Source organism: Argiope bruennichi, chromosome 1 (assembly GCF_947563725.1).
Source record: "Argiope bruennichi chromosome 1, qqArgBrue1.1, whole genome shotgun sequence".
In the NCBI taxonomy this organism is placed as follows: Eukaryota; Metazoa; Arthropoda; class Arachnida; order Araneae; family Araneidae; genus Argiope; species Argiope bruennichi.
This window is the reverse complement of record NC_079151.1, coordinates 117,054,012-117,070,819: the sequence shown is the minus strand read 5'-3', so window position 1 is coordinate 117,070,819 and position 16,808 is coordinate 117,054,012. Positions and strand designations below refer to the sequence as shown.

General features: G+C 27.2%; 1 protein-coding gene across 1 annotated transcript in view; it reads left to right on the top strand.

Moving 5' to 3' along the window:
* Positions 1-7,921: 7,921 nt before the first annotated feature.
* LOC129961738 (serine/threonine-protein phosphatase 2A 56 kDa regulatory subunit epsilon isoform-like) overlaps positions 7,922-16,808 on the top strand; it is a 107,634-nt gene continuing 98,747 nt past the window's right edge. The window contains exon 1 of the mRNA XM_056075291.1: positions 7,922-8,715. Coding sequence (XP_055931266.1) covers positions 8,550-8,715 — 166 coding nt within the window. The 5' untranslated portion in view covers positions 7,922-8,549. The remainder of the gene's footprint in view (positions 8,716-16,808) is intronic.

Below are 16,808 nucleotides of genomic sequence, written 5' to 3'. Positions count from 1 at the left end.
AATGAAGTCCGTCCCGGAAAAAGGTTTGTGACGTGTGTGTAGCTAAGTCGTACTCTTGACCCTAGATGGCGCTATTGAAAAACAAGAGACGCACCCTTGGCTTAAAATCACTGACTTCTAATGTCAATGGGCTTGTCTATGACAAGCGCCAATAGAAAAAAACAACAATATTTCATAATAATATCTCTATTTTTTTAATATTCATTCAGGAAGATTAATCTCAGTATCAATCAGGTTACTTTGATTGTTAATGTAAGAATAAATAAGTAGCGCATTTAGTGTTAAAAATTGCTGTTATACAATAGGGAAGCAAGATCAGTCACTGTACGTATGAGCAACTTCTCAAATGCGGTATGCGAATTTGATGAAGATTAAGAAAAATTCGCTCTCAAAAGATTTTTATATACCAATGATAATTAATAAAAAATTTTAAAAAATGTGCGTATTCTGCAGACATCTATTTCAATGCGAGCTCAACTTATCAAACTATATTTGTGAATAAATTCTTGAAAGAACTTTGTTTTGGTTATCTCGAAACGAGCCAGTTTGTACTTTTCCTGTTTCCAAACTGTTAGGAATTATATGCAGTAGCCTCTAAATTATTTTTTCATAAAAATTTAATTTTTATATTCATGGCAAAGAGTGTGAATAACTGCCTGCTTCTGTGGCTTTTCTATTTTTAAATGGAAGACAACAAAGCTGAAAACGACTTTTTAAAGTATTTTTGCAAGGTGTTTTTTTAATGAAAAAATGAAAGGAAAATGACTTAAAAAATTTTGTGTAATAAGAGACCTTAAAATAATGTAAATTACGACAAACAAAGGCAAAGAACCTTTATTTTCTTTTACAGAAAATATACTAAGAAAAATTATTGTGATCGTCAAAAAAATTCAAATTCGAAAATTTAATGAACCTCCTTTTTTTTTAATCTCTCTGATTTTGAAAACATATTTTTGGATTTATATCTATCTGAGAAAATAGTAATTCAAAAATGCCTTTAGCTAGATATATGAAATTTTGCATGTGGTCTTTACACTAAATTTTAAAAAAATCAAATTTTGAGTGAAATTTATTTATTGGAAATCTGTTTATCTGATTGGCCGAATATAAGCACTCACGACATCTATAAAACCTAAGAAGCTAAATGAATGAAATTTGGTGTAATTATTCAGCATCTAAATTGTAAATCTTAATCAAATTCTGAGTCAAATCTACCAATGGATGGATTATCCGTCCGTCTGTCCTTTCTCATGCACATAAACGCGACATCTCAAAAACACATTGAATAAGATAAATGAAATTTAGTACACAGTTTTAAGATCTAAAGTATGGATTCTTATCAAATTTCGAATAAAATCTATAGAAATGTTATTTGACTGTTTGTCTTAGATTCTTGTGTAGTTAAATGCGTTAATTGAAAAACGCAAATATATGGAATTTAGTGTAAGATCTTTTTACTAAAAGTGCACCTGTTTCAGTTTGTTATGAATAAGGCATCGGAAATTTAGATTCGTTTTTCCTTACTATACGCCAAAGCACAAAACATTCATATGCAGGACTGTGAAAATAAAAATCTGAGCATCTGTACCGTTTATGGTTAAGGTGCACAAATTTTATACAGGGGAGAGAGATAAGATCTTTATTAAGAAATGTGCGAGAAAGTTTCGAGATAACCCACTTTCACTGATTTAAATAGGAAAAGTCCAGGCTACTTTGTAAACATTGATATAAAATAGTTCGACCAGCAACTTCGAGGAGGATATGAACTTGCATATATTTATGTACTTTAATTGCGAATCGAAAAATGTACCAACATAAATTTTCTGATGAAAAAGGTATTTTTTTAAAGAAAGTAGTTATTAATTTTTTTTAATTATAAAGTGATGAGTAAACGTAGACTGTATTTCTAATAGCTATGTAATTTTTGTACTAATACCTTTAAATCAGTAACGGGTCATATAGTGCCTCTAGTTACTTGGGTATTAACCGAATTCCAGCGATAAATCATCAAAAAATTGGCAAAGATGTCAAACTTACAGCAACCAACAATTAATCGCAGAGGCGGCGGTAGAGATTTAGAAACGGGTGACAAGGCAAAGCCGACAGGCTGGATAAAAACGATATCTCTAATTAGACAAAATAACTCATAATAATTAATTTTACATTCAATTAAAGAAAATCAAGTATTATTTAGCTTCTTTTCCATTCAAATGCTGATCCTTTCTTTCATTGTTAAAACGTTACAAAAGTATTTGTAAAAAAAATGTTTTCAGTTTCTTTTACTGATCTTCAAATGTTTGTCAATATTTGAGTCTACTTCTTTCTAAGACTCTTGAGATTTAATTTCTTTGGGATGTAATTTAAAAAAATATATGGTTATTTTGCATTCTAGATTGTAATATACAGATAGAAACACAGATTGCGCCAGAAATTGGCGTGTCTTCCTAAATGAACAAATGCATGTTCTTATTATTTTATATCAGAAGCTATATAAAATAAATGTTGAAACAAAAAGTTTTATAAACTATTTTACAAATCCAGAATAATAAAAAAATATTTAATGATTTCGTTAAAAAACAATTTTTTCTAGAGTAGTCCCTTACCTAAAATATTTGTTAAGTAAAGATTGCACCAACTAGCAGGAATTCAAATGTGTTACGAATCCGAGAAGAATAAGTGCGCGTGCTCTACAAAAATTTATTATAATTCGGATACCATCAATGATGAATGCGGAAAAAATACAATGATGTTGTTTCTTAAGAAGGCTAGAGAAAATATTTTGTAAATATATGTATATATTTACTATTTTATGTAAGATATGAAAAATGAACTGATTAAACATTAGGCACCGAAGTGTTTATTTTTCAATATATATTTAGACTTTAAAAACCTGTGCATTATATTAAGAAACAATTAGATCTTGAATATAAATTCCACTATTTTCATTTTTAGGCATGCGTTCTTATGGTTAAGTACTTTTTTTTTAAGTCGAATTTATTGCAAGCTAATATTCCTCCCAAAAAGTAGGGATGACGAATATTTTAAGAGCGGTTATTACGTAACCAATATCAAAAAGTCACAAATACAAGTGATCAATACTTTTCAAAGAGGGGTGTGATTCAAATCCTTGATACGATTTTACTGATGATATTTCGATTACAGGTTTTGGATCACGATAGAAAGTAACAATCGACACAATATCACTGAAATTTGCAGGATCGGTGACTTCACTGGAAAGTAAGAATCGATACGATCTGTCCAATGGAAGCTCTCGAAAGAAATCTGTGATTGGATTGAAAAGTGAACGGACCGGTTATTGCAATTATCGTATCGTATCATTGAATTGCATATCACTGAAATTTATCGGAGCGGTGATTTTATCGGAAAGTGCGAAGTCACCGCTCCACTTTACGGGAGTGACCGATATTCGTATTTGATGATGCACTATTCCATACAGATCACTTTTAATTACTCGTGACATGATTGACTTTGATTACATGTATTCTGTTTACTGCTGGCGCCATCTATTGGTAGAATATAGGACTAAAGTAAACATTTTAAAGAAATGACATATATTTTTAACTCACCTTTTCCAGAAAATGGTTCACTCTAATAAATAAATAAAATAAATAGTTTTGAGAAAAAAAAATTTAAGAAGTAAGCTGAAACAGATAAATTAATTCAATCACACGTTACTTAAATTAGTAAATTAAGTATTAATTACAATTAATAAATTTTATATTTAATATTAAGTAATAATTTTTAATTAATAATATGATTGAAATAACAGATATTTGGAACGCATATTTAAAAATAACAATAGCAATATTATTTGTTATAAAAAAATCGTGGATTATGCATCTCTACCAAAAAGTGAGTTTTATCACCTCAGTTGCATGCATTGGTTTTTCATAACCCTTTCGTAAATAATGACGTGTCTGACTCGTGTATCGAATAACAAAATTTTTAATTTTTATTGTCCTATAAGTGAAAGTATTAAGTAATTTAAAATGCAAAAATTACTTAAAAACGCATCATTACCTCAAATTCCCTTATATTATTTTAGGAATTAAAATAATAATAATTGTCCCAAATAAGATCTGCCATCTAATCTGGAAGTTAAGCAAATTTGTATGTCAAGGAATTAATGTGCATGTAAGAATATTCTATGAATAACTTTTTTAATCATAATTTTATCGACATATTTATTAAAAGTCTATTAAAAATGTAAAAGCATCTGAAATTATATAGTTTTTTCGGAGAATAATAATTGAAAGAAAAATACATAAGCGATACTTTCCCCGATTACATAGTCATAGTATTGAATGCCGAGTCCGAAGAATTTAGGTAGTAATTTATTTAACAAATTTATTGCGTGCTTGGATAAACTCTTTTAGTGCAGCTAAAAAGCTACCATATCAGAATTTTTTTGTTGTTGTTGTTGTCAGTTGTAGGCGGTAATATGTCTTTAATGTAATAATCGTAGCTTGATAAATTAGATTGCACTTGAAAACAGATATTTTACTGTTAAATAAATTTAATTTAAATTATACAATTTATTTACTCCAGTGATTTATACTGAAATCACATTATTTGGCTACAGCAAAGTAATTCTTCTTAGCATGCATATGCACAAAAGTGTAAAAAAAAAAGAGTGTTTTATTAAATTTTTTATTTAGCCATTAACTAGATTTTAGTCAATTCTCATAGTGAAATGAACAAAATAAATTTACCAATTCGTTACCGAGGAAGTAACAATTAAATGAATGAGATGACGATTAATTTTAGAACTTGAATTTGAATGATGAATTATGGAAAACTACTCTATCGTCCTATTCATGAATAATATAAAAGTATCAATTTCTGAAATCCACTGGTAGGTAATCGAAGCGCTCGATGCAAACAATATTTTTTTTTCTCCATAACCTATGATAAAATCTTAGCCGACAGGCAAAGATTAGTCGGGGAAATATGACGTCTTATTCACTTGCCAGCTTATTGATTATTCTGCTAAATATAGTATAAATTATATGCTGAATGAACTTTATAACATTTAAATCGGATGACTGAGAATTTGGACTTAACGTCGTCGACATCGATTGCATTGAATTATTAATCGATCGATCAAACTTTTTTGGCAAAATGCTACATGTCTTATGCCTTATTCGCATGTCGGTTATATTGCCAAAAGTAGTGCAAATTAAAAGCTTGATGAAGACATTTGAATCAAATGTCTCAATATTTGTGGATATTGTCTTCTACACTCACCGCAAATGAATTTATAGTCGGCTGACCCAAAATTGTCAGCAAAATGCATCTATTACCTTGTCGATATCTTATTCATTTGTTACATTGTCGATTATATTGCCAAAAGTAGTACACATTATAAACTGGATGTGAAACAAATGTCTGAAAATCTGCGAAATTCACGTCTTCGACACCCACTGCATTCAGTTCTTTGTCCGTCTATCAAAAATTGTCTGCAAAATACGTCATCTTATTGTCCTGCCAGCCTATCGGTTATTTTGCCAAATATAGTCAAAACGCTTTAACCATTACTTGGCTATTTCGAGTGTTTCCAATATATTAACTTTAAGATGGTTTTTAAACAATCATATTCGATAATGCGCAGTTCTCTACAACCATCCTGTAGTGGTGAACACTTTTGCCGACGAAACCCTTAATCTATAGCTGAAGGGGGGGGGGCAATAGGCTGCCCCCCTGTTACCACCGCATCTGGTAAAAAGCGTCAAAGTTGCTAGGTTAGTCTAATGGTATGGCAATTCACCGATTGCCAATGACATGCAATTAAGTCAAACGTTCTCCAATGGTATATGACTAATATATAAATACGTGCTTCTATGCTGGTCGTATTTTGTTCGATCTTATAGTCCATGATAACTTTAGGTATGAACAAGATGAGATGGAATTTGGTATTTGTCGGTTGTATTGGCCACCAAAAAGTGTCAAAAAAATTGCCGATTTCAATCGTCAAACTATATAGCATGTAATTCGCACGTTCAAAATTTTTCCTAATAAATAATAATGCACTTGAGTATATTTTTATAATTTGGAGAAATTTTTTCTTGGAGCTTTTTGACCACCGTTAAAACTGAATCATATCTGGAATTTTTATGGAGTTCTAAGATAATAATTTTTTATTTTTTATTTTTCAACCAAGGGATTTTTTTCATCAAGGAATTGTAAAGTTATATAGTTTCATCAATGAGCTTATTTCCTTTTTTCTAGGAGATTTGATAAATGATTTAGCATTTTTCCTAGGGATGACGAATATTTTCAGAGCGGTTATTACGTAACCAATATCAAAAAGTCACAAATACAAGTGATCAATACTTTTCAAAGAGGGGTGTGATTCAAATCCTTGATACGATCTTACTGATGATATTTCGATTACAGGTTTTGGATCACGATAGAAAGTAACAATTGATACGATATCACTGAAATTTGCCGGAGCGGTGACTTTACTGTAAAGTAACAATCGATACGATTTGTCCAATGGAAGCTCTCGAAAGAAATCTGTGATTGGATTGAAAAGTGAACGGACCGGTTATTGGAATTATCGTATCGTATCATTGAATTGCATATCACTGAAATTTATCGGAGCGGTGATTTAACCGGAAAGTGCGAGGCTTCACTGGAAAGTGCAAAGTCACAGCTCCACTTTACGGGAGTGACCGATATTCGTATTTGATGATGCGCTATTCCATACAGATCATTTTTAATTGCTCGTGACATGATTGACTTTGATTACATGTACTCTGTTTACTGCTGGCGCCATCTATTGGTAGAATATAGGACTAAAGTAAACATTTTAAAGAAATGACATATATTTTTAACTCATCTTTTCCAGAAAATGGTTCAATAATTAAATAAATAGTATTGAGAAAAAAAATAAAATTTAAGAAGTCAGCTGAAACAGATAAATTAATTCAATCACACGTTAATTAAATTAGTAAATTAAGTATTAATTACAATTAATAAATTTAATATTTAATATTAAGTAATAATTTTTAATTAATAATATGGTTGAAATAACAGATATTTGGAACGCATATTTAAAAATAACAATAGCAATGTTATTTGTTATAAAAAAATCGTGGATTATACATCTCTAATTTTTCCACATTTATTTTAAGTTTTCATTTAATCAGTTTTTCTTATACTTAGTTCATGTGCCTTATTAAACTTTTATGAATGATGTTACAATTCTCTCTTTGATGATATTGAATAAGCATGACAAATTTGAAGCCTATATTTACAGACTTTTGGATGGGATTGATTCAGGATATTTGAATTAGTTGTTCATCAATTATTGATGTTAAGCTCTAGTATGACAATTTTTATTTAAAAAAACAAAAGAAAAAAATTAGACACTGTTATAAATTTTTTAAAATTAATTCGAATTTTTTTTCTTTTTCATCTAATTTTAAATGATGAAGATTTAAAAACGGAGATTTTTTTCCTCCCTCTTTTTAATTAGAAAGGAATTTTACGTCATATCCGCTAACTAGTGATTGGTCTAAAATCTTATCGCAATATAAATAAAGTTGTAGTGTTATTTATTTTGAAATTAATTTAAAAAACAAAGGAAAATATATATTTACTGACCTCGATAATATCTTTTGAAATTTTTAATAAAATTATGAGTTTTCCAGAATATTTGAAGAAGTGAAAAAAACGAAAGAGAAAACAGTTTTGGTTTTCTTTTTCGCAAAAAAATTTTTTACGACTTATTTTTGTTTGAGAAATACTAACGGGTAAATCTTGAACTGAAAAATAAGTAAATGTATTTTCTAATTTTAATTCTTAAAGGTTTTACTTTCTGCTTGATTAATTTCATTATTTGAAGAGCATATTTCGATAGATGCTTTTGGAAGTTATATCATCTGCAATCGGATTGGTTCAATCCCTGGCAATAGTGAAATGACGGTTTCTTGGTGTCTGGTGTGTCCCGACAGTGATCACGAAATTTTGGTGTGATATCGTAATTTTTGTATTAATAAAAAAACTCAATTCTTACATTTTGTGTGTAATAGAGAGCGTATATACCGTCAGTGATTTTGTGTGCAAAATTATGTACACAGTGTTTACTTCTTGATGTCACAAAATTAGGCTTAGCATTATTGAAATCACATCCAATTAAATATCATGAAAATATTGTATGCGTTTTATAGATTTTCTTAAAAACTGTCCAGTTGAAAGTGTCGGTTAGAAAATATTCGGCTGTAAATGCAGTGGTCTTTAGATTTATTGTATTCAATTTATTTCAGAAAATTAACCAAATTAAATTATAATCGATATCAGCGGTTAAAATGCTTCAAAACTGTATAGCATTACCTTATAGTATTTATGTCCCACAAGATAATTTATTCGTTTCAAAATTTTTATATTAGGTATGTCTTCCATTGAGAAACTAAATTTATTGTTGTGATGTTTAGAGAACTACTGAATTTCCTGTTACCAAAGATAAGGAAATAAGCCACGTACTTTATATATTTTGATTGGAATATTTACATAACCAAATAGCCATGACCTCTGCCCATTCCGGAGCAAGTTTAACAGCTACTCAATTTGTGGATAAAATCGATCCCTTTAAAAAAGGATCTCTGAAAAGAAAACCAAAGAAATCCCAAGGATCGTCTAGGTATAGATCTACAAATGATGTGGAACTCCAAGCATTACCTCTATTGAAGGGTAAGTTCAGACTTTCCGTTTCTTACATGGGTGGCATGTATTTTAATAATTCTGAAATTCATTTTAAATTTCCTAATTCTTGCATTGATTTTTGAGCAATTTTCACGAAAAAGACCTTTTTATTTCATTTTTTTTTCTATAACAACTTATGTTTCAATATTAAGAATAAGTGTTTATTATTAATGAAATTTTAAATTATACTTGCATTAGTATATTTTTTTTTAAATTAATCACTGATAAAAAGTAGATTAACACATCGTATTTGTAAAAGGTGGTTTTATTTACCGAAATTAAAATACTGGGCTTAGTTAGATTTGAACCACTTTTTTGTCCTAGAAGCTAGGCTACTGAAAAATTTAAAGATTTATTATTTAATTCTTGCTATTAGTTTATTGATAAATATATTTAGCACTATAGAATTTGAATTTTTTATAGATTTGGTTTTCTTTTTCAGTTAAATGAATTTTGGTAGGATAAGTTTAAGTCTGAATGTCATGGTACCATTTGGAAATTCTATGACAAAATTTCTTTTCGATTATACTTAATGTAAAAATTAATATATTTATCTTTTCCTTTAACATGCTTAAAAGAGTATTAAATTATTTCAAATTATCCATCTATCGCAAATATGTAATTAAAAATTTTACTATACAGTATCTGTAAAATGAATAAATCTGTAAATTTTGGGCTTATTGTAAATCTCCTAAAAAGTTGTAGTCTATTTTTATCCTTTTTTTTTTTTGTTTTGTAGTATTAGCTCAGTGTGATATGAATACCCTTGTTCTTATTTAAATGTTCATTATACTTATTTAGGCTATTATCATCATATTATTTAAATATTTAATGTATAAATGATTATAAATTACCATGCTTTTTGCCACTGATTTCCAAAATTAATGAAAACTACAATTTTTCTATATTAAGTATAATTGCAAGTTTATTATTTTTAATTGTAGATGCACAAAAACTCTGTTTTTGGGGGGCAATACTGTAGTTTATAGGTGTGATCTTATTATTTTACTATTTAAGAACCATCTTTCATTAGTGCATCATTTTTTTCTATCATTATTACGAGTTACAATTTTTATACGAATATTATTTAATAACGGTTGCAATATTAAATTAATAATGCATTATTGTATATAAATAATATTTAATATTTCTGCATTAAATATCAAGTTATGGATAAAAATATTATTAGAAATTTTCAAAATTTTAAATATGTAATTCTTTACATTCATAAATATTTATATTGCATCCTATTCTCATAAAGTTTTTTGTTTCACTGCATTATAATGTAGCTATAGTTGAAAACATATTATTTAATGAATCAATCAGCAACAGTTTAGAAATTCTCTGATTGTATGTTTTTAGTTTGTAAAATCAAGTTAAGAATAAAAAAAGCATCAGGATGTTAAGAAAAAGAAGAAAAAAAACCATTATAGCACTGCAGTAATACAATTTAGTATTAAATTGTTGTTAGAGAAAATAAAAATATAAAATGTTTTACTAATTGCTGTAGTAAATTATTATGATTATATTTCTTATGTTGTTTACATGTGATTATTACATACCAATAATGTACAGTATGGAGTGAATATAGTTTTTTATTTATAAAACACAGTTCTGTTAATTATTCCATACGATACTCTAACTAGGTGCATTTAAAAGGTATGACGAGATTGGGCTTATAAGGTGTTTAATAGTGGAGCGGCTGGTTGGATGCAATATTACAATATGTCAGTGAACTTGATATTTCTTCAAGCAGTTACTTCCCCAACCTCAACTAGAATAATGACCATTTACATGAAATTTTAAGGTTGGTGAACATCGGAACATCTCTTGAGCTTGGTGACAAGATTGAATCACAATCTTAAGTCATTTTAATCTATTGGGCGTAATACCAAATGGGATCCGATATATAAATTTTGGATAACGAGTTTTGCAATGTATATAAAATTTTTTAAGGAAGCTTTTGTTAATTGAAGCATTTCGTAAAAACTTTGCCTTATTAAATGTTGCCAAAAAAAGATTACTGTACTTGTGTTGGTGACTTCCAGGTTTATTTGGTGATTTTCGGATTATGCCAGGATTATTGGGTTCCGTATTGATAATATATCTCGGTTATGTGTTGATAAAATCTAGGGTTTACTGTAAGACACAAATGCCCAAGTTTCTTTTTTGCTTATCATTATTTAATGTTTTATTTCCTTATCTATCTATTAATTTGAATATGCTTTTGTTACTAGATGGGACAGAAAAATTTTTTTGCTTTTGAAATTAAATTTAGCATGGGAAAAAATCAAAAAATTTTGATTTAGACCTAGATACATTAGTTCTGGTAACATGTCATTTGGTATGCATGCAAGTGCAAGTAATGTTGACAGCTTACTTTAATTTGCATGCAGTGCAGTGAAGATAGATTTTTTTGGTAATTTTTATTGCTTTGATGTATCAAAAATATTCATTACTAATTACATTGCACTTTCTCTAAGCTTGTTATGAAGTTCCGTTCAAAATTATTTGGTTACCAGTAATATATACATATTAGTTTACGGTTTGATATACTTAATATATGATTATAAAATTAATGAAAATATTTTTATCCTGATTTGTTTTGAAATGATTAGAATTTTATCCATTTTAGAAGCTAGTTATTTACATTTGCATATCTGAGAAATATATAAGTGATTAAAATTTATGTTTTGGAATAAACAATTCTAAATAGAAAATTAATACAAGCTTCTATTTATAAAGCATTTTTAGTACTATTTATTCTTGTAACATGCATTATGATTGCTGAATTGTTTAAAATGCTCTAGAAACTAGAAATTACATTAATATAAATGTATTCGCAGAGTGAAATCCTAAAGGAATACATATGCACCTTTGCTGCAAATGGGGATTTCCTCTTAGTTTATTATTCTTTTAGTGTCTCAGCTGACTTCAGTAAGCGTTTATTTTGAAAAGTGAAGGAAAGAAAATTCATTTTATTCAATGTAAAAATATGAAATAGAAATTTTTATACATATTTTTTTTAAACAACAGAAGTTCATTTAAAAAAAGATAATAATTATTTTAAAATGTTTTTAGCCTCTATAATATGAATTCTCTTGGTTAATGGAAATTTCATAAATCTGATAAATACTAATGTTTCAGTAATAAAATGATCAAATTTTAATTTTATAATACATTTTTTTGCCATTGCGACAATTTTAAATTAATTAAATATGAAGGTTAAAGTTTTTAGTGTTTTAATTAAACCAAGTTTTACACAGCCACAAATTTACAATTAAAAAATAAATTCATGAAAGTAATTTTTTTAAATTCATTATTCTACAGAAGTTTGCAGTAGCATTCTTTTTCTTTTTATAAAATAAATTTTGAGTATTCATAGTTTTCTTACTTAGCTACTTGAAGCTTAGTTTATTCTAACTTGAAAAGGCCCTGTTCAATTCAGCAAATTTAATGCAAACATATACTAAATTTATTTCTAAGTTGAATTTAAGTTACTGTATCCATTGCTTTCTGTAATTTTAATATTATTAAGCATCCAAGTTAGTCTCCATTTTACACTTGTTCCTTTGTATTTTTGCGACAACATGTTTAAGTCAATGCAACATCAGCTTTTAATGCATCAATCAAGTGTAGTAATCTGGTACTTCTGCCAAGTTTACTCATCCCACCTGACTTCTCTTTGTCTCTTTTGCTGTTCTCTGATTTGTTGTGAGGTTCAAGACCACCTGCTCAGTTTCTCTAAAATCAAATTTTCATTTTTTTTTAAGCTACATCTTACTTATTGTTAATTTTTATTCAGTCTTTTTTTTTTTTTTTTTTTCATTTATTTATATTTGCTGAAGAATTAAGGCTAGTTTTTGAAATATTTTCTTTTTCCAGTCTTCTAATTGGGATCTTAAGAATTCTTGTATTCTCTTTCATATGGTTATATTTTAAACAACATATATACCACTTTTTTCCATTCAATGAAGTAAAATCAATGCCTTTGATTTACTTAAATCTTGCAACTTATGTGCAGCAACTTCATATTATCCATGTAGATCATTTTGTTCATCTGCATGATCCTGAAGTTTTTGTTATTAGTTTTTTATATTAAATTTAAAACTGTTCTTAAATTTTTTTATTTATAAAATTGTATAAAATTAAATTAAATTCTACCTGTATTTCCTCTAAATAATAATAATAATAAATATATGGCGTCATAATAGTCAGGTCATGGTAGTGTCATCTGTCATCATATTTTAATCAGCTGTATTATAATTATATATAATATATAATGTGTGATAGTTTAATTATCCTGTAATTTTAAAATTTTCTAATTGCATGAATTTTTACATTTTTACTTTAATTTTACTCCTCAATCTTGTAAATATTTTTCTTTCTCATGCTTTTTAGAGACCTTAAATAAATGTTAGATTTTTTTTTTTTTTTTTTTTTTTTTGAAGCTTTATAAGTTCTGAGTGTGTTTCCATACTCACTTTTTGTCTTTTTTATTTCCACTGGATTTAGATTTTATCAAACTTTATAAAAACATCTAAAAATGGAATATTTTGTTTTAATATCTTGAAGTATAAAGAAGTCATTTGAATAACACATTGTATGCTTCCTTTATCAGCAAATGCATTTAATGTTTGTGTGTGTGTGAAGAGAATAAACAAAACAAAAAAAAATATTTAAAATAGAATCATTTTCAAAATTAGCTTCATTAACAATTAAGGAATTGTTAAGAAGAAACTGAAATCGTGAAGTATTATACCTGTTAAAAACTTAACACTCCAATAAATAAATGCTGATGGTCTTATTCATACATAATTGTTGAATTTCAGTATTAATGGTAATGTCGTTAGATAACTTGATATTCACGTATCCTTCAATAGCTGCAGGATTGTAGTTGTTACGGAAATTTGGTAAAAACTTCAGTATAACGGATATGTAGTGAGAAACTACAAAAATTGCCAACAATTCTTTTCTCGCAAATCCTTGCTCTTAGTGAATATAATAAAAATTACTAATAGTGAAAAAAAAAAAAAAATGTTGCCATGGTTAGGAAAAAAACCCCAAGCTGAATCTTTTTCCAGTAAGAATATACAAAAACAACGAAATCATTCTTCATAACAAAATTTATATGGGAGTTTCTGATATTAAACTAAGCAATGATTTTTTTTTTTTTTTTAAAGCAAAAGTGCTTACTGTTTAATGGAAAAAAAATTATAAATGTTTAACAAAAAATGGTAATATTTTGCTTAAAAAAAAAGTGCAATTGTTTGTAAATAAAATTATTTCACTTATATATTTAGTTAATAATAAATGTTAAATAATTTTGAGTAATGTTTGAAATTATTTGTCTTAATTAATTAAAATTCTTTAGAAATATCTATTCTTCAATAATTGTTAATACTATGTTACACATAATATTTCAGTTAGAAATGTAACTAATGACTGTACAACCAATGTTAGGGGTTATGCATTCTATGTTTCTTATAGGAAATTATTCTGAAACTTCAAATTGTGATAGCTATCTAACCGTATACCTAATCTCTTAGTTTTGTTAAAAATAACTGTAATGGAATGAAATTGGAATCGCATGCAAAATATAAGTGTTCATTTTATTTGACATATATCTGAGCACTGTTTTATTTGGTGTTATAATATTTGTTTTTTTCCTGCCAAAGGGCATTTAAATACCAAAATTAAATAAGCACAATCCATTTAGTGTTTATGGTGTGTATGCGAATTGAATCCATAAAGTACAATTTCAGGCTAACATAATATATTTTTATGCACCAAATTATATGAGAAATAACAAACAGTTTTTGGAGTTTGACAAACTATGATTGCTTAAAAATTTAAAAAAAAAAAAAAAAATATTTCAACAAAATTTCAATGAAAATATATTTTGCAAGGGAACATGCTCATTATTTTATCATGTTTTTATCATTTATTCTCCTCGATTTTAATAACAGAGGGAAAAGACTCCATTAAATGCATATTTAACTAAAAGAAGAAATGATTTTGTGAGGAGTGAAACATTTAATTATGAAGTACATTAAAAAGAGATGATGATAAAAAAAAAAGTTTAATTTAAAAATATTAAAATCATGGCAATTAAATTATTATAAAAGGAATGATAAATTTTAAATTGTAAGTTGTTATTATGGAATTATATTTATTATATTGCTGCATTTAATTCCAGTTTTCAAAAAAAAATTTTAAAATGTGTACATTGTTGATTTTCAAAGAATATTTCTGCCCAATTCATTAGTTCCAGATGTACGCATCTCACCTATAGAATACCAAATATGCATTCTATAAACATATATTCATTTTTTTTAAATTTTGATCTTTAATTTACAATTTATATTAAACTCTAAGAGTTGAGATTATTTCAAACATAAATTCTTCTCATTAAATATTTGGCTGAGAAAAGGTTTCTTCTTACTTTACAATAATTTGAAAACTATTTTTTTAAAGTTTAAAGTTTTATTAAAATATATTCTAACTTGATTAAATTTTTTTTTTATTTCTCTGATAAAACCACTATTGTTTCAGCTAAGAATTATGATTTTTTGGTGGAAAAATTAACCCCAAGCAATTTCTCAATCCTCTTTTAAACCCAGTTTACCCTTTAGGAAATACTTTAAGTAACAAAATAAATAATAGATTAGAAATTCTTGTTCAGGATTTAACAATAAATGTAGTAAAACTTCTGACCCAATTTATGCCTGTTTTTAAGAGATTGTCCTAGATGCATGTGACTGAGATAAATAGATTAAGTTGGAATAAAACACCATTTTTCTGTTAATCAATTTGTCACCTTTCCCTCCTAGTTATCTGCTTTATTTAATATGTTTTTACTGATAGAAGAGATCAAAATTTATCTGACATGGCTGTAGCTACTTATAATGCATATCTCTTCTGATCTTACTCAGTAGTTTATATATTTTGTAACCATTGTTTGCAGCTTATATGTAATGTGCCCTTAATTGACTTAATTTATAAAAAATATTTGAACCTGTTATGCTTAATGAAATTACATTATAGAAAAGCATAAGTTTGAATTTTTTTTTTTAAATCTGCTTTTACGCCCTTCTAGTTCTTGTTTCAAAATATATGGAACCTTCCCCTTATTTTTGTTTCAATTTAAAATGCAACAGTGTTATCCTGAATAAACTTTTTTACAACTTTAAAATTGTTCAATGAAATTTTAGCATTCAATCTATATTTAGTTTCCTCAGATGTAACTGATACTCATTACCATACAGCTATTTATTTACAGGCATAATATAAAGAAACATTTTTCTCAACGTAATATTGTTATAAAAATTCTTTTTTTTAATATAAAATTAACTGTAATTGATGAAAATTACAAACTATAAAATAGGCTTGTATTTTTTTTTTCTTGTTAATTCGTAATGTTATAGAATTTTAATTATTTTTCATAGTACGATTTAATCATTTTTTGTCATTATTCAACCTATTTTAAACATTTCTATCTTTTTAGCAAGGACATGAAAAAATATTAAATCTATGCATAACTGTATCATTTAATATGGTAAGATGTATGTATTATGTCTTCAGGTACATCTTTGGTAATAATAATAATAATAATCTTATTTTATTTTACCTATGAACTGTGTTTTCAAAATATTTCAGGTTCTACAATACAAAATGCCATCTTAACTTCAAGATGGGGAAGAAAGCATTATCAGAAATATTATTATAAATAGTATGGAAATACTGTTGTCTTCTAAAACTAACAGTTTCCTGATGATTTTATTGTTTTCAAGTGAATTCACTCGTGAAAAATGATTTTGATATTGAAGCAGTATCATGATGATTTTGTTGTTTTCAAGTGAATTCATTCTTTGTGAAAAATGATATTCAAGTAATCATATAAAATGTAGGCAAAGGAAATTAGATTAAATCGAATTTTAAGTTTCAAAGTCAGCAACAGTCTTATAATTTTTTTGCAACATAATTAAATTTGTGATATAGATACTTTAGCATCTTCTCTCTTGGCACTGTATTCTTCAATATATTTTCCCTGTGACCTGGTTATTTCTGTTTTAAATTAT